General features: G+C 44.5%; 1 protein-coding gene across 1 annotated transcript in view; it reads left to right on the top strand.

The window, feature by feature from the left end:
- The first annotated feature begins 6,982 nt into the window (after nucleotides 1-6,982).
- The window catches only part of ASPSCR1 (ASPSCR1 tether for SLC2A4, UBX domain containing), a 68,724-nt gene continuing 48,461 nt past the window's right edge, over nucleotides 6,983-27,245 (top strand). Inside the window, exons 1-3 of the mRNA XM_040435558.1 lie at nucleotides 6,983-7,124; nucleotides 19,710-19,765; nucleotides 22,511-22,625. Coding sequence (XP_040291492.1) covers nucleotides 7,035-7,124; nucleotides 19,710-19,765; nucleotides 22,511-22,625 — 261 coding nt within the window. The 5' untranslated portion in view covers nucleotides 6,983-7,034. The remainder of the gene's footprint in view (nucleotides 7,125-19,709; nucleotides 19,766-22,510; nucleotides 22,626-27,245) is intronic.

The following is a 27,245-nucleotide window of genomic DNA, read 5'->3' as shown; positions in this document are numbered from 1 at the left end:
TTTTATTTCCAGTTACAAAGCAAGGGTTAACAGCCAAACAAAACTCATTATTTATTGCCCTGATTCTGTAGTTTACAGAAACACCCCATATGTGGCCGTAAACTGCTGTACGGCCACACGGCAGGGCGTAGAGTGAAAGGTGCGCTGTATGGTTTTTGGAAGTCAGATTTTGCTGGACTGGTTTTTTGACACCATGTCCCATTTGAAGCCCCCCTGATGCACCCTTAGAGTAGAAACTCCATAAAAGTGACCCCATCTAAGAAACTACACCCCTCAAGGTATTCAAAACTGATTTTACAAACTTTGTTAACCCTTTAGGTGTTGCACAAGATTTAATGGAAAATGGAGATACAATTTCAAAATGTCACTTTTTTGGCAGATTTTCAATTTTAATATTTTTTTTCCAGTTACAAAGCAAGGGTTAACAGCCAAACAAAAAAACTATGCTTTCCCTTAGTGCTGGATGCAGTGTTTTTTTCACAAAATAATAACTACTGATGTCCAGAGGACTAATATACACTTATTAATCCAGCACCTATTCCAAATTACCTAGTACTTAACTTTTATTTATATATTAGTAAAACGGATTGCTACCTTAACTATATCTTAAAATTCCAGTGCGTTACAGTCCTCACTTGTCTATTAGAGTACTATAGTGTTATACAGCATCCCCTTACTGTGGGATACTGGTCGCTCCTAATCACCACTGATGCAGCTGGCTGCGCGCTGCCAGCATGCTCAACATTCAGTGTGCAATTCCCCTTATGCTGTTTGGGGCTGTAAACTGCACTGTATTAAAACTAAAGCCTCACGCTGCCCCCCGACATGTTTCGCCGTTACCGGCGTCTTCAGGGGTTAGGGCAGAGTGTGCGCGTGTCTCCTCCCGGATGGTTTATAAGACCTTTGTGGGTCTTATAAACCATCCGGGAGGAGACACGCGCACACTCTGCCCTAACCCCTGAAGACGCCGGTAACGGCGAAACATGTCGGGGGGCAGCGTGAGGCTTTAGTTTTAATACAGTGCAGTTTACAGCCCCAAACAGCATAAGGGGAATTGCACACTGAATGTTGAGCATGCTGGCAGCGCGCAGCCAGCTGCATCAGTGGTGATTAGGAGCGACCTGTATCCCACAGTAAGGGGATGCTGTATAACACTATAGTACTCTAATAGACAAGTGAGGACTGTAACGCACTGGAATTTTAAGATATAGTTAAGGTAGCAATCCGTTTTACTAATATATAAATAAAAGTTAAGTACTAGGTAATTTGGAATAGGTGCGGGATTAATAAGTGTATATTAGTCCTCTGGACATCAGTAGTTATTAACAGCCAAACAAAACTCATTATTTATTGCCCCGATTCTGTAGTTTACAGAAACACCCCATATGTGGTCGTAAACCGCTGTACGGGCACACGGCAGGGCGCAGAAGGAAAGGAATGCCATACGTTTTTTGGAAGGCAGATTTTGCTGGACTGTTTTTTTTGACACCATGTCCCATTTGAAGCCCCCCTGATGCACCCCCAGAGTAGAAACTCCAAAAAAGTGACCCCATTTTAGAAACTACGGGATAGGGTGGCAGTTTTGTTGGTACTAGTTTAGGGTACATATGATTTTTGGTTGCTCTATATTACACTTTTTTGTGCAGCAAGGTAACAAGAAATAGATTTTTTGGCACTTTTTTTTTTGTTATTTACAACATTCATCTGACAGGTTAGATCATGTGGTCATTTTATAGAGCAGGTTGTCACGGACGTGGCGATACCTAATATGTATACAATTTTTTTTATTTATGTAAGTTTTACACAATGATTTCATTTTTAAAACAAAAAAAATGTTTTATTGTCTCTAGAGTCTAAGAGCCATAGTTTTTTCAGTTTTTGGGCGATTATCTTAAGTAGGGTCTCATTTTTTGCGGGATGAGATGACGGTTTGATTGGCACTATTTTGGGGTGCACATGACTTATTGATCGCTTGCTATTACACTTTATGTGACGTAAGATGACAAAAAATTGCTTTTTTTACACCGTTTTTATTTTTATTTTTTTACGGTGGTCACCTGAGGGGTTAGGTCATGTGATATTTTTATAGAGCCGGTTGATACGGACGCGGCGATACCTAATATGTATACTTTTTTTTTATTTATTTAAGTTTTACACAATGATTTCATTTTTGAAACCAAAAAAATCATGTTTTAGTGTTTCCATAGTCTAAGAGCCATAGTTTTTTCAGTTTTTGGGCGATTATCTTGGGTAGGGTATGATTTTTGCGGGATGAGATGACGGTTTGATTGGTACTATTTTGGCGTACATGCGACTTTTTTGATCACTTTTATTACCTTTTTTGGGAAGTAAGGTGGGCAAAATTTCAATTTCCTCATAGTTTTTATTTTTTTATTTTTATGGTGTTCACCGTGCGGGGAAAGTAACATTACCGTTTTATAGATGAGGTCGTTACGGACGCGGCGATACCAAACATGTGTAGGGAATTTTATTTTTTCCATTTGTAATCAGAGATAAATGTGTTTTTTTGATTTTTACTTTTTTTCACTTTTTTTTGACCCAGACCCACTTGGTTCTTGAAGATCCAGTGGGTCTGATGTCTGTATAATACAGTACAGTACAATATATATTGTTCTGTACTGTATTTTACACTTGTCTGAACAGATCTATGCCTTTTAGCATAGATCTGTTCAGCACCATGGACAGCAGGACGCCTGAGACGGCGTCCTGTTGCCATGGGAACCTTCCCCGTCTGCTCAGTACTGGTCAGAACTGTGCAGACGGGGAAGGGTAAGGAGGGGATCTGTCGGGGGGCTGTCTGGGGGCTCTCTCCCTCCCCATCGGGGGGCTGCAAAGGCACTGCAGCCCCCCGATGGGAGAGGGAGGGAGCTCCCTCTTACTGTTAACTTTTTCCATACAGCGGTCCGTACGGACCACTGTATGGAAAGGGTTAAACGGCTGACATCGCATCACCGATGTCAGCCGTTTATACCAGGGTGCCAGCAATGGCAAACTACCCCCCCTGCACCACCCGCCTGCAAAAAATCATGCAGGGGTGCAGGGGGGGTGTGTGAAATCTGTTTGAGGGACACTAAGGTTTCTGATCCCCGCGGTCAGGGACCGCGGGGATCAGAAACTGCAAAAAGCGCAGCAAACCGCAGGTCTGAATTGACCTGCGGTTTGCGGCGATCGCCGATACGGGGGAGGGGGGGGGTCACATGACCCCCCCTGGCGTTGTCACAGGATGCCGGCTGAATGATTTCAGCCGAAATCCCGTTCTGATTAACCCCTGGGGCGCCGGAATACAGATTTTAAGTTAGGACGTACCGGTACGCCCTGAGTCCTTAAGGGGTTAACACATCGATGGTTAACAGCCAAACAAAACTCAATATTTATTACCCAGATTCTGCAGTTTACAGAAACACCCCACATGTGGTCATAAACTGCTGTATGGGCACACGGCAGGGCGCAGAAGAAAAGGAACTCCACATGGTTTTTAGATGCCATGTCCCATTTGAAGCCCCCTGATGCTCCATTACAGTAGAAACTCCCAAGAAGTGACCCCATTTTGGAAACTAGGGGATAAGGTGCCAGTTTTATTAGTACTATTTTTGGGTACATATTATTTTTTGATCATTCATTATAACACTTTATGGGGCAAGGTGACCAAAAAATTGGTTGTTTTAGCACAGTTTCTATTTATTTATTTTTACAGCGTTCACCTGAGGGGTTCAGTCAAGTGACATTTTTATAGAGCAGATTGTTAAGGACGTGGCGATACCCAATATGTATACTTTTTCTCATTTATTAAAGTTTTACACAATAATAGCATTTTTGAAACAAAAAAATTATGTTTTAATGTGTCCATGTTCTGAGAGCTATAGTTTTTTTTATTTTTTGAGAGATTTTCTTATGTAGGGGCTCATTTTTTGCGGGATGAGGTGACGGTTTTATTGGTACTATTTTGTGGGACATACGCGTTTTTGATCACTTGGTGTTGCACCTTTTGTGATGCAAGGTGACAAAAATTGCTTGTTTTGACACAGTTTTTTTTTTTTTTACGGTGTTCACCCGAGGGGTTAGGTCATGTGATATTTTTATAGAGCTGGTTTTTACGGACGCGGCAATACCAAATATGTCTATTTTATTTTATTTTTTCTATTTTTAACATTTTTTTTTTCATTCCTTACTTGGGGACTTTTTTTTTTTACAAGTGAAACTTTTTTTTATTTTCAACCTTTTATTTTTATTTTTTTTATTTTACACTTTTCGTCCCCCATAAGGTCATACAAGACCTCTGGGGACATTTACTTCACTTTTTCTTTTTTCACTGTTGATTTCTCCTGTAACTGGGGCTGACATAGTAGCCCCAGTTACAGGACAAATACACCCCTAGAGAGGCTGTACAGCAGCAATCCAGCGCTGTACAGCCTCAGAGCAGGGCTGATCGAGGTCTCTGAGAGACCTCACACAGCCCCTGCACTCTCCGGTCACGGCGGTCACATGACCGCCGGGCCGGAACAGGAAGCGCATAGCGCTTCCTTCTCTGCATACACAGCGCTCGGTGAGCGCTGTGTCTGCAGCAATCCTGAAGGCAGGGACACCTGGGCACTGTCCCTGCCTTGTCTTAGGGTTGCCCTGCTGTCACTGACAGCGGGCAACCCGATCAGCAGCTGCACGATTAGCGTGCAGCTGCTATTTCTGAAAGGACGTTTTAAAACGTGCTTTCAGAAATAGAGGTCCACCCATAGGACGTTTATATCCTATGGGCGGATGGAAAGCGTTTAACAGCTATTTAGACAAGAGTACACCGTCTAATGGTGTTAAAATAGGTGCAAAAGGGCCTTTCAGGAGTTAAAAAAAACAAACGGAAAAAAAAGCCACACACGAGGGAATACCTGCGCTACACTGGAAGCAGCAGGATCTGAGGCACGCAGTGCGGTGATGTCACATGATCATACAGAGAGCATCAGGCCCTGCTCAGAAAATGGCAACACAAAAACAAGATTTTATGCTTTTAAAAAATGCTTTTACCGTGTAAAACATAACAATTTTTTTTTTTTAAATACACGTATTAGGTTTTACTGCATTCGGGTTAACAAAATAAACCGCAATATGCATTACTTTGATTCTGCAGTTTACTGAAATACCCCATATGTGGTAGTAAATTGCTGTAGGGGGACATGGCAGTGGTCAGAAAAAAAGGAGCGCCATATGGTTTTTGGACAAAAAATTGCTGTTATGGCACATTTTTTTTACAGCACTCACCTGAGGGGGCATATCGTGTGATATTTTTATAGAGCAGATTGTTACGGACGCGGTAATACCTAGTATGTGTAGACATATTAGGTAACGCTGTGTCCGTAACAACCTGCTCTATAAAAATATCACATGATCTACCCTGTCAAATAAATAAAAACTGTGCCAGAACAGTAATTTTTTGTCACCTTGCCTTAAAAAATGCGTAATATCGAGTGATCAAAAAATCGTATGTACCCCAAAATGGTACCAATGAAAACGTCACTTATCCCGCAAAAATGAACCCCCACATAAGACTATCGCTCAAAAAATAAAAACCAATGGCACCTGTAAATCAATCTAGCAAAATCTGCCTCCGAAAACCATATGGCGCTCCTTCATTTCAGTGTCCTGCCATGTGCCCCTACAGCAGTTTACTACCACACATGGGGGTATTCCTGTAAACTGCAGAATCAAAGTAATGCATATTGAAGTTTATTTTGTTTTTAACCCTTGCTGAGTTGCAAAAAATAAAAAAAATTGCCACAAAAATTAAAAAAATTTAATTTCACCTCCATTTTCCTTTAATTCTTGTGGAACATCTAAAGGGTTAACAGTTTTTAACATCAGTTTTGAATAATTTGAGGGGTGTACTTTCTAAAATTGAGTCATTTATGGGTGGTTTCCATTACGTAAGCTGAACTGATGCTTAAAAAATGGTTTGGGAAATTTTCTTCTAACATTCTAAGCCTTCTGACATCCTAAAAAAATAAAATGACATTTACAAAATGATGCCAACATAAAGTTGACATATGGGGAATGTTGACATAACTATTTTATGAGGCATTAAGATCTGTCTTAAAAAGTAGTGAAATAAAAATTTGTGAATTTTTCCCAATTTTTTAAAAAAAAATAAAGGCGATATATATATATTGACTCAAATTTACCATTGTCATGAACTACAACGTGTCACGAGAAAACAATCTCAGAATGGCCTGGATAAGTAAAAGTGTTCCAAAAATATTACCACATAAGGGTCCATTCACACGTCTGCAAAATGGGTCCACATCCGTTCCGCAATTTTGCGGGATGGGTGCGGACCCATTTATTTTCAATGGGGCCGCAAAAGATGCGGACAGCACACAGCGTGCTGTCCGCATCCGCACTTCTGTTTCGCGACCCCGCAAAAAAACAGAACATGTCCTATTCTTGTCCGCAGCCACGTACAAGAAAAGGCATTCTATTATAGTGCCGGCCATGTGCGGTCCACAAAATGCACAACGCACATGGCCGGTGTCCGTGTTTTGCCGATCCGCAATTTGCGGACCGCAAAACAGTTGCGGACGTATGAACAGACCCTAAAGTGACACGTGTCAGATTTGCAAAAAATGGTCTGGGCAGGAAGTTGAAGGGGTTAAAATGGGGGCCACTATACATACTGAGAGCACCGAAGTGGTTGGGATGTAAACAAAAAAAGCCAATGAAATTCTTCAGTTTTTAACTATCAGAAAATGGAGGCCACATATTTTTCCCGCCAAAAGTGAAACCCGTACAGGAGAGCAGTGCTAAGACTATAAAACGTTTTGTAGACTGAAGGCGGGAATTATGTGAGAAATGTCTCCTTATTCGACCGTCACAACACACAGCACATGTCAGGTGATGATAAGTGACTTCAGTCACCTCACAACAACAACAACACCGCTCGGGGTAAACCGCTCTCCACAGAGCAGACGTTTTGTCCGTCAGACGTTTGTTTCAATAAAGTTGGTTGAAAGCTTTCTCCGACGTCAGCCAAAATGGCAGCCAGTGGAGCTGCGGTGTCGGTTTTGGCTCCCAACGGGCGGCGGCAGACAGTGAAAGTGACAGCGGGGAGCGCACTTCTTCAGGTAACACCCCACAACGGGCGCAGACCGGAGAGGCCATTACGTATTATAAACACCCACCCCCGGTAATCCCGCCCCCTTATCTGCAGCCCCTGACAGAAGGGTGATCACGTGACGTGTGCTGCTGCTCGTCACGTGACCCGTCTCTACTAGCACTTTCTCGCTTTATGTCGGCGCGACGCTTTCTGTGGCAGCAGTCAGGGAGGGCGCGCTGGGACTTGTGGTTCTGTAAGAGGAGGAGCCCGGCTTGTGCCATGTGTCACATTTAGCTGCGTCATGTCCCAGTGTCACCCAGTGTAGCTTGCCATAGTAAAAGACATGACTTTCCTGTTGAACCTTCTTCTTATTAGTGTCCATTTTGAGATCTCCACAGTAGGACCAGAGCTGGTTGTACGCGCTATTGAGAAAGCTGCAGCGGGGCGTTCGCTTCACGAGGGGGTGCCGCGTATGGAAGCCTGACAGTGTGGGTTGTGTGTGGTTGTAGGTCTCTTCAGGGTACTTTCACACTAGCGTTATTCTTTTCCGGCATTCAGTTCCGTCCTAGGGGCTTTATACCGGAAAATAACGGATCAGTTTTATCCTAATGCATTCTGAATGGAGAGCAAGAGAGGTTCAGTCCCTCTTACGTTTTTTAGCCGAAGAAAGGCTACTTTTACACTTGCGGCAGAGGATTCCGGCAGAACTGCCTGCCAGATCCGGCAATCCAGACGCAAACGGATGGCATGACAAATGCATTGAAATACCGGATCCATCTGGAAAAACGGATCCGGTATTTATATATATATATTTTTTGCAATTTTAAAGGTCTGCACATGCAAGGACCGGAAATCTGGATCCGTTTGGTCGGATCCGGAATTAATGCTGGATCCGGCATTCCGGCAAATGTTCAGTATTTTTGGCCAGAGAGAAAACTGCAGCATGCTGCGGTATTTTCTCCGGGCCAAAAAACGTAAGAGAGACTGAGCTGATGCATCCTGAACGGACTGCTCTTCATTTAGAATTTATTAGGACAAAACTGATCAGTTCTTTTCCGGTATTGAGCCCCTAGGACGGAACTGAATACCGGTAAATAAAAACGCTAGTGTGAAAGTACCCAAAATACCACAGCATGCTGCAGTTTTCTCTCCGGCCAAAAATCCTGAACACTTGACGGAATGCCGGATTAATTTCCATTGAAATGCATTAAAGGGAGTCTTTCACGCAGATTCACCCGATTAACCTAATAACCGTGTTATGTCCACGGCATCCCCCCTATTAAAACGGTGCTTACCGTTAGTTCCCTGCTAGCATCGTTGTGGAGAAAAACACTTTTAATCCGCATGCAAATGAGTCTGTGAAGGTGCCCAGGGGCGGCGTTACAACGGCCGGTGCCCCGACCCCTGGGTCATTTTCATACGAAGGCACTCCCCCCTCCACCGCGTCTGCCCGGCCTTAGTCTCTGTTCTAACCTCCCTCCTCCCGTCCGTAATCCCGCACATGTGCATGCTAAACTGCGATGCCCCGGCCCGACAGTGCTCATTCAATGCGCATGCGCCGATATCGCGTTCATCGGCACATGCGCGGGATTACGTGCTGCGATTTCCTGCCTGGAAAATTGTGGATGTAAATTAGCCCCAGGGGTGCACCTAGCCTTTCTGATGCCTGAGACGAAAACTGAAACGCCCCCCCCCATGCCAAGTCTGCTTTAATCGGACATCTATGGCATTGCCCATGACTGGGTTCACATCACGTTTTTGCCATCCATTTAACAGATACAAAAAACGTATACTTTAAAGAGTAACTGCACCTTTTGTTAATTTTTGATATGTCATAGAAGTGTTGATCGGCGGGGGTCCCAGCTCTGAGACCCCCACCGGTCGCTAGAACTAGAAGTCAGAGGCGCTCAACCGAGCACAGCTTCTCCTTGCTGCTGAGCGCGAGACTGTGGACGAGCTCATAGACTTTCTATTGAAACCGTCTACAGTCTCGCGCTTAGCAGCAAGGAGAAGCGGCACTCGGCTGAGCGCTTTTGACTCCTCGTTCTAGCGATTGGTGGGGATCTCAGAGCTATCAACACTTATGATTTGTCTCTGTGACATATAAAAAAATTAAATAAAAAAAAGGGTTACCGGTAGTTACTCTTTAAGGGATGCAACAGACAGATGCCATACAGTGGCATTCACCACCATAGAGTTACATGGTAAAAAATAAGGGGTTGTCCGGGTTCAGAGCTCAACACGGACATAGTCAGGTCTATAAATATTGGGACATCGACACAATTCTAGCATTTTTGGCTCTATACACCACCACAATGGATTTAAAATGAAACAAACAAGATGTGCTTTACCTGCAGACTGTCAGCTTTAATTTGAGGGTATTTACATCCAAATCAGGTGAACGGTGTAGGAATTACAACAGTTTGCATATGTGCCTCCCACTTGTTAAGGGACCAAAAGTAATGGGACAGAATAATAATCATAAATCAAACTTTCACTTTTTAATACTTAGTTGAAAATCCTTTGCAGTCAATTACAGCCTGAAGTCTGGAACGCATAGACATCACCAGACGCTGGGTTTCATCCCTGGTGATGCTCTGCCAGGCCTCTACTGCAACTGTCTTCAGTTCCTGCTTGTTCTAGGGGCATTTTCCCTTCAATTTTGTCTTCAGCAAGTGAAATGCATGCTCAATCGGATTCAGGTCAGGTGATTGACTTGGCCATTGCATAACATTCCACTTCCTTCCCTTAAAAAACTCTTTGGTTGCTTTTTCAGTATGCTTTGGGTCATTGTCATTCTGCAATGTGAAGCGCCGTCCAATGAGTTCAGAAGCATTTGGCTGAATATGAGCAGATAATATTGCCCGAAACACTTCAGAATTCATCCTGCTGCTTTTGTCAGCAGTCACATCATCAATAAATACAAGAGAACCAGTTCCATTGGCAGCCATACATGCCCACGCCATGACACCACCACCACCATGCTTCACTGATGAGGTGGTATGCTTCAGATCATGAGCAGTTCCTTTCCTTCTCCATACTCTTCTCTTCCCATCACTCTGGTACAAGTTGATCTTGGTCTCATCTGTCCATAGGATGTTGTTCCAGAACTGTGAAGGCTTTTTTAGATATCGTTTGGCAAACTCTAATCTGGCCTTCCTGTTTTTGAGGCTCACCAATGGTTTACATCTTGTGGTGAAACCTCTGTATTCACTCTGGTGAAGTCTTCTCTTGATTGTTGACTTTGACACACATACACCTACCTCCTGGAGAGTGTTCTTGATCTGGCCAACTGTTGTGAAGGGTGTTTTCTTCACCAGGGAAAGAATTCTTCGGTCATCCACCACAGTTGTTTTCCGTGGTCTTCCGGGTCTTTTGGTGTTGCTGAGCTCATCGGTGCGTTCCTTCTTTTTAAGAATGTTCCAGTTGTTTTGGCCACGCCTAATGTTTTTTCAGCCTAATGATGGCTTGCTTCACTGATAGTGACAGCTCTTTGGATCTCATCTTGAGAGTTGACAGCAACAGATTCCAAATGCAAATAGCACACTTGAAATGAACTATTGACCTTTTATCTGCTCATTGTAATTAAGATAATGAGGGAATAACACACACCTGGCCATGGAACAGCTGAGAAGGCAATTGTCCGATTACTTTTGGTCCCTTAAAAAGTGGGAGGCACATATGCAAACTGTTGTAATTCCTACACCGTTCACCTGATTTGGATGTAAATACCCTCAAATTAAAGCTGACAGTCTGCAGTTAAATCACATCTTGTTCGTTTCATTTCAAATCCATTGTGGTGGTGTATAGAGCCAAAAATGTTAGAATTGTGTCGATGTCCCAATATTTATGGACCTGACTGTATCCCCATTTTCACCCAGGCAGCCCCCCTGACTTGAGCATCAGAGCAGTTCATGCTCCGATGCTCTTCTTTGCCCTGTGCTAAATCGCAAAGGCATTTTCTAGAGTTCCGGTGACGAACTGGGCTATCCTTAGGGCTGCAAGGCGGAGGCTTCCGCCCAGCAGTGATCCCGGTGATGTCACCGGCACTGATGGGCAGGCTTTACCGCTGCCCTAACCTGTAAAACTGCTAGGGCAGCGCTAAAGCCCGCCCATCAGAGGCGGTGATGTCACCGAATACATTGCTGGGTGGAAGCCTCCGCCCGGCAGTGTGTTATAGTAAATAAAAGAACCCTTGCCCTGCGCAGGGCAAGGGAGAGCATCGGAGCATAAAATGCTCTGATGCCAACATCAGGGGGGCTGCCTGGGTGAAATTATGGGTATGTCCAGGTTCAGCTCTGAACCCGGACAACCCCTTTAACATATATTTTTATTTACCGGACTCTGCATGATAGAAATGCGTGGTGTGCTGTGCTTTTTCCCCAACGTATACGTTAAACCAGGCATGCTCAACCTGCGGCCCTCCAGCTGTTGTAAAACTACAACTCCCACCATGCCCTGCTGTAGGCTGATAACTGTAGGCTGTTCGGGCATGCTGGGAGTTGTAGTTTTGCAACAGCTGGAGGGGGCCACAGGTTGAGCATGCCTGCGTTAAACAGATGGCAAAAATGTGATGTGAACCCAGCCTAAGATGGGAATAGCCCTCTTTTTTTAAATTACATTTTTGATGTACAGTCATGTGAAAAAATTAGGACACCCTTTGAAAGCATGTGGTTTTTTGTAACATTTTTAATAAATGGTTATTTCATCTCCGTTTCAACAATACAGAGAGATTAAAGTAATCCGACTAAACAAAGAAAACTGAAGAAAAGTCTTTTCAAGATCTTCTGTAAATGTCATTCTACAAAAATGCCTATTCTAACTGAGGAAAAAGATAGGACACCCTTGCCCCTAATAGCGAGTGTTACCTCCTTTGGCTGAAATAACTGCAGTGAGACGGTTCTTGTAGCCATCTACCAGTCTTCGACATCGGTCTGAGGAAATTTTACCCCACTCCTCAATGCAGAACTTTTTCAGCTGTGAGATGTTTGAGGGGTTTCTTGCACGTACAGCCCTTTTCAAGTCACCCCACAGCATCTCAATGGGATTCAAATCTGGACTTTGACTTGGCCATTCCAGGACTCTCCATTTCTTCTTTTTCAGCCAATCTTTGGTTGATTTACTAGTATGTTTTGGGTCATTGTCATGTTGCATGGTCCAGTTCCGCTTCAGCTTTAATTTTCTAACTGATGGTCTCACATGTTCTTCAAGCACCTTCTGATACACAGTAGAATTCATCGTGGATTCTATGATGGTGAGCTGACCAGGTCCTGCTGCAGCAAAGCAGCCCCAAACCATGACACTTCCACCTCCATGCTTCACAGTTGGTATGAGGTTCTTTTCTTGGAATGCTGTGTTTGGTTTACGCCAAACATGTCCTCTGCTGTTGTGTCCAAATAATTCAATTTTGGACTCATCTGTACAAAGAACATTATTCCAGAAGTCCTGGTCTTTGTCAACTTTATCGCTGGCAAATGTCAGTCTGGCCTCGATGTTTCTCTTGGAAAGCAAAGGTTTCCTCCTTGCACACCTCCCATGCAAGTTAAACTTGTACAGTCTCTTTCTGATTGTAGAGGCATGTACTTCTACATCAACAGTAGCCAGAGCCTGCTGTAGTTCTCGAGATGACACTTTAGGGTTTTTGGATACCTCTTTTAGCATCTTGCGGTCTGCTCTTGGGGTGAACTTGCTGGGGCGACCAGTCCTGGGCATGTTGGCAGTTGTTTTGAAAGCCCTCCACTTGTAGACTATCTTCCGGACAGTGGAATGGCTGATTTCAAAATCTTTTGAGATCTTTTTAAATCCCTTCCCAGACTCATAGGCTGCTACAATCTTTTTTCTGAAGTCCTCTGACAGCTCTTTTGCTCTCACCATGGTGCTCACTCTCACTTCAACAGTCAGGAGCACACCAAACTAAATGTCTGAGGTTTAAATAGGGCAAGCCTCATTCAACATGCAGAGAAACGATCTACTAATTATGTGCACCTGGTGTGATATACCTGTGTGAGATCTGAGCCAATTTAAGAGGGAATACATGTGAGGGTGTCCTATCTTTTTCCTCAGTTAGAATAGGCATTTTTGTAGAATGACATTTACAGAAGATCTTGAAAAGACTTTTCTTCAGTTTTCTTTGTTTAGTTGGATTACTTTAATCTCTCTGTATTGTTGAAACGGAGATGAAATAACCATTTATTAAAAATGTTACAAAAAACCACATGCTTTCAAAGGGTGTCCTAATTTTTTCACATGACTGTACCTGTAAGGCTGGGTTCACGCTAGGGTTGGGCGATATCAAAAATATTCAGACGATAACGATATTAAGAAATTTATCGCGATAACGATATATATCGTGAAAAATACCAGTTTAAAATAAAATAACACAAGGAGACGTTATACTGTATGGGGGCAGCCACAAGGAGACGTTATACTGTATGGGGGCAGCCACAAGGAGACGTTATACTGTATGGGGGCAGCCACAAGGAGACGTTATACTGTATGGGGGCGGCCACAAGGAGACGTTATACTGTATGGGGGCGGCCACAAGGAGACGTTATACTGTATGGGGGCGGCCACAAGGAGACGTTATACTGTATGGGGGCAGCTACAAGGAGACGTTATACTGTATGGGGGCAGCCACAAGGAGACGTTATACTGTATGGGGCCAGCCACAAGGAGACGTTATACTGTATGGGGGGCAGCCACAAGGAGACGTTATACTGTATGGGGGCAGCCACAAGGAGACGTTATACTGTATGGGGCAGCCACAAGGAGAGGTTATACTGTATGGGGGCAGCCACAAGGAGACGTTATACTGTATGGTGGCAGCCACAAGCAGACGTTATACTGTATGGGGGCAGCCACAAGGAGACGTTATACTGTATGGGGGCAGCCACAAGGAGACGTTATACTGTATGGGGGCAGCCACAAGGAGACGTTATACTGTATGGGGGCAGCCACAAGGAGACGTTATACTGTATGGTGGCAGCCACAAGGAGACGTTATACTGTATGGGGCAGCCACAAGGAGATGTTATACTGTATGGGGCAGCCAGCAGGAGACGTTATACTGTATGGGGCAGCCAGCAGGAGACGTTATACTGTATGGGTGGCCACAAGGAGACGTTAAACTGTATGGGGGCGGCCACAAGGAGACGTTATACTGTATGGGGGCAGCCACAAGGAGACGTTATACTGTATGGGGGCAGCCACAAGGAGACGTTATACTGTATGGTGGCAGCCACAAGGAGACGTTATACTGTATGGGGCAGCCACAAGGAGATGTTATACTGTATGGGGCAGCCAGCAGGAGACGTTATACTGTATGGGGCAGCCACAAGGAGATGTTATACTGTATGGGGCAGCCAGCAGGAGACGTTATACTGTATGGGTGGCCACAAGGAGACGTTATACTGTATGGGGACCACAAGGAGACATATGAGTGCAGCCACAAGGAGACATTATACTTTATGGGGATAATGGGGGCCACAAGGAGACATTGGCTTGGGGCAGCGGCCAGGCAGCCACAACTTGGAGACATTGTCACACTGTATGGCAGTGTTCGCCGGGGCAGCAGCCACAAGAAGACATTACAGTATGGGGGCAGCAGCGCAGCCACAAGGGGACATTACAGTATCAGGGGCAGCAGCCACAAAAGGAGACATTACAGTATCAGGGGCAGCAGCCACAAAAGGAGACATTACAGTATCAGGGGCAGCAGGCACAAGGAGACATTACAGTATGGGGGCAGCAGCCACAAAAGGAGACATTACAGTATCAGGGGCAGCAGCCACAAGGAGACATTACAGTATCAGGGGCAGCAGCCACAAGGAGACATTACAGTATGGGGGCAGCAGCCACAAAAGGAGACATTACAGTATCAGGGGCAGCAGCCACAAGGAGACATTACAGTATCAGGGGCAGCAGCCACAAGGAGACATTACAGTATGGGGGCAGCAGCCACAAAAGGAGACATTACAGTGGGGGCAGCAGCCACAAAAGGAGACATTACAGTGGGGGCAGCAGCCACAAGGTGCTGCCCCCCCCCCATGTCTTATGGCCACCTATGTGACCTGCCTGCCACCACCATACAGTAATTCCTTCTTGTTGGTCATGGGGGAGGGAGGGACTCGTGATTGCTCATTCCCTGCCTGCCTACTGGCTGCTATTTCAATGTGCAGTGCGGAGCATGCAGCTAGTTGCTTTGCAGGCAGGCAGGCATGAAGGACTGACGACTGAGTAGGCCAAGGTCGGACAGAAGACATATAATTGGGGCAGAGACATTACACCTTTAATAGCTGCCCGTCCGGCAGCTGTGATTAAGTTCAACTTCTGACAGATTTTCCCGCCACTCGCTCGCTGCTACTGAGCTGCTCAGCCTGGGCGTCATCTGATTCCGACGTTAGATGTCAGTGGGCGGATGTCACGGATGGTGTTGCAGAAAACTGGAACTTATAAATAAACATCCGACTGACTTGATCCCAAACTAAGGAACATATGGGTGAGCCCTATAAAACCCCTAGAGCTCTTCCTCACTGCTTTGCCCATGCAAAGATCTTTATGATAGATAATTGCATGCCCTCGTACCTAGACTGTGTGACACCTGAAAACCCTATAATAGTGAGGGGACACGACCACCGACTCCCTGCACTTAATACGGAGGGAGTCAGGGTCACCTAGAATCAAGCCAGCACGGAAACACAAATAAAGGAAAAGACTTATCTGGGGAACCAGCAGTTGCAACCTCTAGCAGTGAACACAATCCAGGAAGTAGTATAAACGCAAAGTGAGGCAGTATGGGAGGGGATATAAAGGGAGGCAATCAGTGTAAATAGATGACAGCTGGGAGAAGGAAAAGAGATGACAAAGTGAAACCAAAACAAAAAACATCATGCAAGAGGTACAGAAGAACGTCTGCCAGAGCTTCTCAGAGAGCTGGCGGAGACTGCACCATGGGAACAAGCGAGGAGGAGCCTGGTCGGCCGCTGCGGGAAGCAATTGGTGTGTAATGATGCAGGGGCGGGCGGCCGCGGACGCAGTTTTTGAAGCGGTCAGTGCACATGACTGCTTCGTGTGACGTCACAAAATACCGCAGTAATTAGTAAACAGCGATATCGCCATATCGCCGTTTTTTAATACCGCGGTATATCGTGAACACCGGTATATCGCCCAACCCTAGTTGACGCCATGTTTTTGCCCTCTGTTTAACGTATACGTTAGGGGGGGGATCCAAAGGTGCAGCTCACCACGCTTGTCCGTCCTGCAAGAGTCAGGGGAAAAAAAGGATACGTTAACATATGCGTTTTGTACAATGGATCTCTATGGTGAACGGATGTCACTGCATGGCATCCGTCTAACGTACGTTAAACAGGTGGCAAAGACAGAGGCAAAGAGAGTGTATGGAATAGTATCTGATTAGAAAAACATGGCTGCTTCCTTCCGGAAACAGTGCCCCAGCTGTCTGCAGGTTGTGTTCCATATCACGGACCTACCCCAAACATTTTAGGGATAGGTCCGTGATATGGATCACAACCTGCAGAGGTTTGAGGTAGATCTTCCGTCAGGTTTTTTGGCGAAAACCAGAGTTGGATCCAGCAGGAATATAGGGCGTTTAAGACGCCGGTCTTTATAACCCCTGCATTGGAGGTGGATCCGCCAGAGTTATGTAGAGGCGCCGGCCTCTACATAACTTCAGAGTATCCACCACCAATTCTAAATGTAATACGGCTTCCTTGCTTACAGTTAGATCATTTTCTGCGCCTAAAACAGGTGTAGAAAATGGTAAATGAGACGTCCCCTTCCCCGCCACGTCCACTTTTATAGACCTGGCGTGAACGGGGAATAGTGTATGCATATCTGGTCAAAAATGACCCCCAAAGTCTTTCCTTTATATTTCTGATTCCTTTCAAATACACTTCTGGCTTTGGCTGAAAAACCTGAAGAGAAATCTGCCTCAAAACATCCTCCAAAACCCCCTGTGTGAACCTACCCTCAACCTGCGGACAGGCATGGCGCTGTTCTGTGGTCTTATGTAACCTATTTATTAACCCTGCTGTTTCCATCCAGAGTGATTTAGTCATAATTAGGGTTGTTTCGATACCAAAATTTTGATTCTGTTTCGATACCATAAAAAAGTATTGCTGAACTTGATACCATTCGATACCACGCGAAAAAAATAAAAACGCCTAAAAAGCTGCGTGCATTCTGCATTTTATGGAACGTCCGGCCCATAATTGAACAGTCCTATCCTATTTTTTGGGGGAGCAAGGTGACCAAAAAAAATTGCGAATCGTGGGGTTTTTATATATATATTTATTTTTCTGTTATGGCGTTCACCGCATAGGAGTTTTTTAAAATATTTTAATTGTTTGGACTTTTTAGACGTGGCGATATGTAATATGTTTATTTATTGTTTATATATTTTATATGTAAAATTGGGAAAGGGGGCGATTTATACTTAATAATTTGTTTGTTTTTTTTACTTTTTTTTATTTATTTAATAACTATTGCCCTTAGGGGCTAGATCTTTTAATCCCTTGTCCTATTCACCCTGATAGAGCTCCATTAGGGTTAATAGGGCCTCACACCCTCCCTGCTGCCCTGTGCATAGTACACACAGCAGCAGGGAGCTTACCATGGCAGCCAGGGCTTCAGTAGCGTCCTGGCTGCCATGGTAACCGATCGGAGCCCCAGGATTACACTGCTGGGGCTCCGATCACAAGTTGCCACTGCAACCAATGAAGAGGGGACCCTGTTGCCACTGCCACCAATGATTTTAATACTGGGGGAGGGGGGGGGAGAGCAATGCGCCACCAATGATAATTAACCTTTAATAGAGATACAGGAGGCGGGTACCTGTACTTTGTATTAAAGGTTAATTATCATTGGTGGCACAGGGGCCAGGCACCTGCTATGCTGGCTGCTTGACTCTGGGAAGGACACTCAGGAGGAGGAGGCTGCTGCCACTGCTGCCGTTCGCCGAGCTCACTAGCTCAGACTGCGCAGCAGTGTATTCCCTCCCCCGTCCCGCCTCCTGCTTTAATTAATAGCGGCACATTCATTGGTGGCAGTGGTGCGGGCAGCTTCAGAGCCCACTCACTTCATTGGGCTCAGCACGGCCACGTCATAGGAGGGAGGGACTTCCTCCCTCCTTCTCAACTGTCTACTTGCACGCCGAGCGCCATAAGAGGAGAGTCTAGTTAGTATCGAAAAAATGAACATCCTGATACCGAATTGATACTGGCATAAAAGTATCGATTGTAGGGTTGTTGCGGGTATCGAAATTTCGATACACAATCGATACTTTTGTCCCGGTATCGATAACCGGGATTTCCATTTTTTCGATACTGGGCTGCGCTGCTGTGCAGTCTAGTATCTCTGAACACGAGCGCGCTGCTGTCAGTGCACTCATGTTTCCTCAGCAGCACAGGGGAGAAGGAAGCAGTGTCTCTCTCCCCCCTGTGCTGCCGCTGCTGCTGCCACCAATGAACGGAGAGAGGGGCGGGCGCACTGCGCCACCAATGATAGGACTTTTCCTACACAGAGCGGCGCCTAGAGATGTCCCAGCACTTACTATTATTCCTGGGCGCCGCTCTGTTCGTCCGCTGTGCCCCATTACTGTCTCCTGCTCCATATGCCAATTACTATCGGAGCAATGGGGAGGAGACATCAGCTTCTCTAGTGGGCGTTCCTTCTCCTTGCGCTGCACTGCGATTGGACAGCGCTACAGCCAGGAAGAAGGAACGCCCACTAGAGAAGCTGATGTCTCCTCACCATTGCTCCGATAGTAATTAGCATATAGAGCAGGAGACAGTAATGGGGGCACAGCGGGCGAACGGAGCGGCGCCCAGGAATAATAGTAAGTGCAGGGACATCTCTGGGCACTGCTCTGTGTAGCCTAATACTTAAAGACTACTTTATATGGGTCCAGACTTTAACACATAATACAGGAGGCGGGTGCCGGCAGCAGAATCGCATAGCCGGCACCCTGCCCCTGACAGGGAGCTGCGATTAGCGGCAGTTAACCCCTCAGGTATGGCATGTTCTAGCTCCTAAGGGGGGAAATAGATATTAAATAAAAAGTGTAAAAAAAACAAACAAAAAAAAATAATATATATATATATTAAGTATGAATCACCCCCTTTCCCAATTTCACATATAAAATGTATAAACAATAAATAAACCTATCACATATCGCCACATCAGAAAAGTCCAAACTATTCAAATATAAAAAAAATCTATGCGGTGAACGCCGGAACAGAAAAAATAAATAAAAACTGCGCGATTCGCCATTTTTTTAAAATGCGGAATGCACGTGGCTTTTTTGGTTTATTTTTTCGCGTGGTATCGAATGGTATCGAGTATCGCAATACTTTTTTATGGTATCGAAACCGAATCAAAAATTTGGTATCGCAACAACTCTAATCGATTGGGTATTGAAAGTTCGATACCCGAAACAACCCTAGTCATAATGGTAAATGTTCACCTGAGGAGAACCTTCCCGCTAATTATTTTTCATACCAAAAAAGGGTGTATAAATATGATTTTATATTACATTGTTAGTAAATTATCACGTTGTGTATTGTGTGGATTTTTCTTCAGTCTTTATGTGTTTGCAGGTGCTGGAAGAAGTCTGCAAGAAACAGAACTTTAATCCCAGAGAATATAATCTCAAGTAAGTGTGTAATTACTTTTTTTTTGTTTTTTTAAAGGGGTTGGCCCATCTCGCACATTGGTGGCATGTCGCTAGGATATGCCACCAATGTCAGATAGGTGCAGGACCCACCTCTGAGACCTGCACCTATCTCTAGAACGAGGCCCCAAAGCGAAGGAGAGCGCACCGCGCATGTCTGTGGAAGTTCTGAAAAGAGCCGTGCAAGCGTGGCCACGTCTCCATTTACCTATGGGAGTTCCAGAAATAGTCAATCTGGTGCTCAGCTATTTTTGGCACACCCATATAGGTTAACGGAGAGTGGTCATGCTTGCGCAATTTACCCTCCTTCCTTTTGGGGGCCCCATTCTAGAGATAGCTGTGGGACCCGCACCTATCTGACATTGGTGGCGTATCCTAGCGATGTATGAAAAGGGCCAACCCCTTTAAATAAGCTTATACTGTATAGTGGATGTGTGTGCTACTAAGATTAAAGACCAGTACTTAGATATTGATGGTCTATCCTCAGGATAGGTCATCAATATCAAATCAGCAGGAGTCTGACACTCTGCAGCAATCAGCTGTTTCAGAAGGCGCCAGCATACTGCAGCTCAGCTCCCACTGATTTGAATGGGGGGTGAGCTGCAATATCCCGGCACGGCTACTACACAGTGGATAGGACCATGTGGTTTAGTCACTGGTGGTTGCCCAAAGCAGCTGATTGTGCCGGTACTGGACCCCCACTAATCTTATATTGATGACCTTTCCTGATAAGAGGCCATCAATATCTAAACACTGCAAACCACTTTAAGGCTCCATTCACACCTCCGTAATAATGGGTCCGCATCCGTTCCGAAAATTGCGGAACGGATGCGGACCCATTTATTCTCTATGGGGACGGAATGGATGCATACAGCACACTATGTGCTCTCCGCATCCACATTTCCGGATCGCGTGGCCGATCTTCCGGTCTGCGGCTCTGGAAAAAAATAGAACATGTCCTATTCTTGTCAGCAATTGCGGATAAGAATAGGCATTTCTATGGGGGTGCCGGCCGGGTGTATTGCAGATCCGGATTCTGTTGTGGAAATAGGGGTCCAGAGCCTTCTTGTTGCATGGCCGCAGTGTGAGGAGCATTGCTTCACTCAGAGGGGGAGATTTATCATCTCCCTGCACTAGTTTTCTAGTGGAAAACAGTCACAGACAACATGTTTGTGACTTTTTAAATGCCATTGTGACAAAATATTGTCTCAAGTGGCATTTCCACGTTGGGAGGGGGGGTCCAGGGGTCCTGGCAAACGTATCTTTTTTTATGCCAGATTTCTGGCGCAAAAGAAGACTAAAATCTACGGCAGCTTGGAGCTGCCATAGAATTTCAGTTTGGTAACACAGACTGCCGGAGCGGCGACTAATTTATGACGAGGTCTACGTCTTGTCATAAATTGGGCACATCCTGTGGCAGAGCAGGGGATATCATCGACCGGTGTAAAATGCTGGTGTATCATGAACCTCCCCCAGAGTCTATGGGACTGATGGAGACAACACAGTACAGAGCTCTGCTGCTTCAGTGGTGGTGCAGTGAGGATGAATGAGGACCTCTGTTTTGCTATGGTGACTCCAGCGATCAGACATTTATCACCTGTCATGTGGATAGGTCCATTGTTTAATAACCCCTTTAACGTGAACCTGTCAGGTGATTCATGTTACGCTATCTGAGAGCAGGATATGACAGTCTGTTAAGTTGCACCTCTAACCCTGCCCAGTTACCATTATCCCTGCCCAGTCCCACCAGATCCCCTTTGTGCACAGTATATTGTCCCCTTAGTGCCCCACTCCCCACAGTATAATGCCCTTTTAGTTCCACCCATACAGTAAATTGCCACCTTAGTTCCCCAACACAGTATGATGCTACCCCTTAGTGCCCCTATCAAATAATTAGTTCCACCAAAAATTCTAAAAAAGGTACTACTGACCTAGTTCCGTTCCCACAACCAGCAGAACCGGTCACTCTGCAGATCCCCACAGGTCTATGCTGCATGGAGTTTGGTCGCAGGAGGCCCAATGTCGTAACTGCATCGCCCTTAGCTGTGCCAAGCCACAGACGGAGAGCTGACACCATTCTATCCTAAGGACACAGATACAGATCAAACCAGGACAGGTCACCACCCTCCCAAAATGGTGCCCGAAATACAGGACTGTCCTGCCAGATCCAGGAAAGTTGGGAGGTATAGTTTATATGATTTGGAGCAGGATTCGGAGTAAAAAGCAGAGTCATTCATGACAGGACTCCTGGGAGAGACAGTGAGAGTCCTGCAGAACTCTATGGAGTGTGGGTCTGTTCCTGAGCCTTAAGCTACGTGGATGTTGAATGCGCCCATTCGATTTCTAAGTTATCTGAGATGCTGGATCTGTTATGGGGCATCTATGAATGGCGCTGCTGAATATATATCCATGATAAATATGAAGGATGAAGTGTAGTAGTTGTATGTATGTGAATAAAAAGGCAAGTACTACTTTTCATCATGTACATGGATTATTAGAAGGTATTCAGTGTCTAGTACTTCATTCTGGTTACAGCTGACTGCTGGCAGTCTCAGCAGGTCACTGTGATCACTTTATTATCGGCAGTCCCTTCTAAGACGTTGTGTAGAATATATAACCTTACAAGGTGCCCATAGCACGCAGCATGTAAGGAATTCTTCTACCTTCACCATGTGTTCCCTGTATATGTCATTGGTGTTTGGATCATCTGATTTCTTTCTTCTGCAGATTTCAGAGGACGGTGCTGGATCTTTCACTGCAGTGGCGATTTGCCAACCTTCCCAATAATGCCAAACTAGAGATGGTGAGCCGCTCTCAGCAGCGCGCTGGAGCAGAGAGCACGGTGAGACGCCTTCAGGAGTATTTCTGGTTAATGCACGTGTTGCATTTAGGAAGACACTGATTTCAATGGATAGAGTGAAAAAACTAAATCATCTGAATAATGTACTCAAAGGTGGATTCCATGTATGAAATAGTTATAGTATTAAAACATAACCTTTAATGAAACCACTAAGATATATGAGAGATGATAAACACAGACTCAAAAATGGAAGAGATAATTCCCTAAAAGAACAACCGTTGGTACGCAGCGGCCATTCCCTACATGTATGTTTCACAGTAGTTCATCAGGGTAAGGGTCCATTCATACGTCCGCAAGTGTTTTGCGGTCAACAAATCGTGGATCCGCAAAACATGGACACCAGCACATGGCTGGCACTTTGATAGAAATGCCAATTCTTGTCTATGGCTGTGGACCAGAATAGGACATGCTCTATTTTTTTGCGGGGCCGTGGAACGGAATTTTCATCATTTGCAGCCCCCACACACATTCAGAAGAAATATACTCCATCTTTCAATATTGCATTTAGGGAACTCAGGAAACTATATAAAAACCACACCTGGTGGGAGGTGCAAAGTTTATATATATCAAATACGGCATAGTACGGAGAGGTGTGAGAATCCCTCTCACCCCTGCCAACAGCCAGAGAAGCCCAGGATTTACAAATTAATGGGAACAGCAACATCCAGCTCCCTTTAATTCATGAGATTGCTACTTGAGTAAGAAAAACTTAATTTGGAGAACCTTAACATTAACCCTTAGGCTACCGGAGGTTTTTTCGTTTTTGCATTTTCATTTTTCTTCCCTATTTTCCTTGAGCCATAACTTTTTTATATTCCCGGTCAGATAGTTGTATGATGGCTTATTTTTTGCGGGACAGGTTGTACTTTCTAATGCCACCATTAATTATGGCATAAAATGTAGTGGGAAGTGGTAAAAAAATTTCAAATGGGGTGGAATTGGAAAAAACCCGCAATCCCTCCACCGTTTTACGGGTTTTGTTCCCACTGAGTTTTGTTTACGACAAAAGTGACCCATGCCCTTCATTCTCTGGGTCAGTACGATTACAACGATAACGATATGTGTATTTTTTATATATTTTTTTTACATCACCATATTCTGACCCTCGTAACTTTTTTATACTTATGCCTACTGAGCTGTTTAGGGGATCTTTTTTTGCGGAACAATCTGTAGTTTTTATTGATACCATTTTTGCGTGACTTTTTGATCACATTTTATTAAATTTTTTGGGGTAAGAGAAGCAATGAAAAAATTGCAAATTGGCCATTTTGACACTTTTTATTGTTACGCCATTCGCCGTATTGGAAATTGTTTTAAATATTTTAATAGTATGCGTGTTTTCGGTCGCGGTGATACCCATGATGTTTATATTTATTGTTATTTAGGTATTTATTTTTAATTATACGGAAAGGGGGGTGATTTAAACTTTTTATATTTATTTGTTATATATTTAAAAAAAAATCTTTATTTTTTTTGTGATTTATTTTGAAGCTCATATATGAGCCTATAAATAATGTTTTTTAATTTTTGATTTTGTTCTATCAGGGATTTTAAAATGACATTTAAACTAGAAGTTTCTCATTTCTTATCCTGGCCTGCCATCTGGTGGCCAAAATAATATTTGCAGCATGAACACTTAAAGCCTCGTCAGCGAGGCTTACAGTGTTCAGTGCAACTACCGATGCCTACATTGACCGCACATTGACCGGGATTTTGCGCATTTAGTTGCTATGATCTCTCATGATCACGGCATCTAAAGCCTTTAATTACCGCAATCTGCATTATTGCCGGTCACGGTAATTAGCCGCAGGTCTCTGCTGTATGAAACAGCAGAGATCTGCCGGCCATGGCGCCCGCTGCACGTGCGAGCGGGCGCCATGTTTACACATCGCTCCAGCGAACGGGTTAAAGGCTATGTACACCTTCAGAGGCAATTTTTGTTTATGATTGCATTTTTCTAATTTTTGGCTGAAAATAATTTTTTCAGTTGGCCTTTATTAAAAATAATGAGCCGTTCTGTCACAAAGGGTTAACAGTTTTTCTAACTGTCTGACTGGTACTTTTAATTTGTGGGGGTTATCTAATAACCCTTATCTCTAAACTACTGAGAGGTCTTAAAGACTTATTTAAGCAACATTCTTATCAGGTAGATAAGAACTGAGCTATAAGTGGTGTTTATAATGTCAGAGAGCAGAGATAAGGAGTCAGTCTGCTCCCCAACTGACGGAAAAGAGAGAAAATCCAAAGGGGGCTACTAGAGCATCTCAGCTCTGTACAGAAAAAAGGATTCCATATTTTTAATAAAGACCAGTTTAAAAAAATATTTTTAGTTAAAAAAAATGAGTACAATGCAATAATAAAAAAAATTAGCGTACATCGGTGTACATAGCCTTTAAATTAAAAGCCCGAATAGAGGTTAAACAGATGTTTTTCCAAGAGGCAGAGTACGATAATAAAGAAAAACAATTACAGATCAGTGGAGAAGTGTCAGTACTTCCTCAGGGAATACAAACACAGACAGTTCAATAGAGACCTGGCTGAGTTTAAGGAGAACAAAGCTTATTTAGTGATCAAGGAGAAACCCCCCCCCACCAAAAGAACTAGATACTGATTTAGGCTACATTCACAAAGCCATAAGTGTTTTGAGGATCTGCAAAACACGGATACCGGCCTTGTGCGTTCCGCATTTTGCGGACCGCATATGGCTGGTGCTATTTAGAGACAGCACACGGTGTGCTTTCTGCATCTTTTGCGGCCCCATTGAAATGAATGGGTCTGCACCCGTTCCGCAATGCGGATCCATTTATACGGTCGTGTGAATGCACCCTTATCCTGAGACGGAACCTTCTGATTCATAAAAGGAACATAACACTAGTTCACACAGAAATAACAACAAAAATGCTTACAAAACAGGAAGAGGACGGGTACTTTTAACAGAGGACGAGGAGTAGGAGCGTGTTTTTTGGATCAAGGGACAAGCTACCCTCTGAGGAACAGGACACAGGTTACGGAGCAACACGTTCAGAGATGACCAATCTCTCCGACCAGTTGCTTTCACCCCTGGAAATGACTGTCCTCAGCAAGTGTCTTTCCTTTGTTCCTACACGCCATTTTGATTTCTTTATTTGGGTAGAAGATTTGAATCTCTTTGCCCGTAAACCTAGGTGGCACAAACCTTTTCAGAATGTAGAAAAAAGGGATGATGGCAGTAGAATGGTGGGAGAGGGCCCTTTTACTACACTGCGCAATAAAAGCAAGACAATGCCCCCTCAAGGTGATGTGTCATGTATCAATGTTTTTTTTACAGATGACATCCAATGACCTCACACACCTTTCCCAATCCGAGGTGCACTATAACTGCACCAAAGAAGAAATGAAAGCCATTACTGCCCTTCAAAAAAGATGGCACTATAGCCATTAAGCCTTCCGATAAAGGGGGCGACATAGTATTCTTAAACTCAGAACACTATGAAAAGATCTGTGAAAACCTTTTACGTGATAAGGACGGCTATGCTATTTTGCCTTCTGACCCAAGTTATACCTTTCCTAATGAACTAAGGTATATACGGTACTCTCAGAAGCTAAACCTCAGAAACTCATCACGCAAGAGGAGTCTGAACCTCCCCAAGGTACACAAGGGGTTAAACCCCCTTAAAGGTAGACCCATGGTGTCAGGGATAGGCAGAATTTGGCAAAATCTAGGGGGTATATACTGATCAGATCCTGGCACCATTTGTGACTTCACTCCCCTCCTACACCAGGAACACCATGGACCTGCTGAGGAGAATGGAGGTAGTTAATGTGGATGGGAACGCATTACTGGGCAGTATGGCCGCCGAGGCCCTCTATTCGTCAATTCCACACGAACATGGCCTACATGCTGTCGAATAGTATCTCAGTATATGTGGCCAACAATATCGGGCCCATCTCATATATATTTTAGTGGTTTGATTAAAGGTTATGTTTTAATATAACTATTTCATACATGGAATCCACCTCTCGGTAATGAGCACATGTTGCATTTCCCAGCATTTTCATGGTTTTACAGAATACTGTGCGGCAGCGTGCATGCCCCCTTTCCCTGTCTGGTATCACGCATGGACATTCATTGTAATGGGTCTAAGAATAGTATGACATAAGTCTCTCTCTCGGTACATTAGGCTTGTGGCGGCATTTGTGGTGTCCATACGAATGGGCAGCTGCTAGCTTCTGTCCAAGGGCTTTGTAATATGCATGTATTTAAAAAAATAAGGTACCGTTACTGGGGATTTCTCACAGCACTGATTTGCTATCGACAGGAAGTTGACTGCTGGGACTGCAATCATGAAGACGGAGGTCCCCGAGTCCCCATGCGAATGGAACAGTAGTGTGCTTATATAACCACTGCTCCATTCACTTCAGTGAGACTGCTCAGTGCAGCGCTCAGCTCTGGCTCCAACAGTCCCCCAGATGTGAGTGGAGCGGCGGTCACACATGTGCACTACTGCTCCATTGAGACCTTGGTCTAAGGATTGCTTTGCTGGAAGTGCCATCAGTCAGAGCCTGAGTGATCAGACACTTGTCCTGTATCGTGTGAATGGAGATAAGTGCTCTTTGGAGAAA

This window comes from Bufo bufo, chromosome 6, assembly GCF_905171765.1.
Source record: "Bufo bufo chromosome 6, aBufBuf1.1, whole genome shotgun sequence".
Classification (NCBI taxonomy): domain Eukaryota; kingdom Metazoa; phylum Chordata; class Amphibia; order Anura; family Bufonidae; genus Bufo; species Bufo bufo.
Note: the sequence above shows the minus strand (reverse complement) of the source record. Positions and strands in the feature narration are given on the sequence as shown.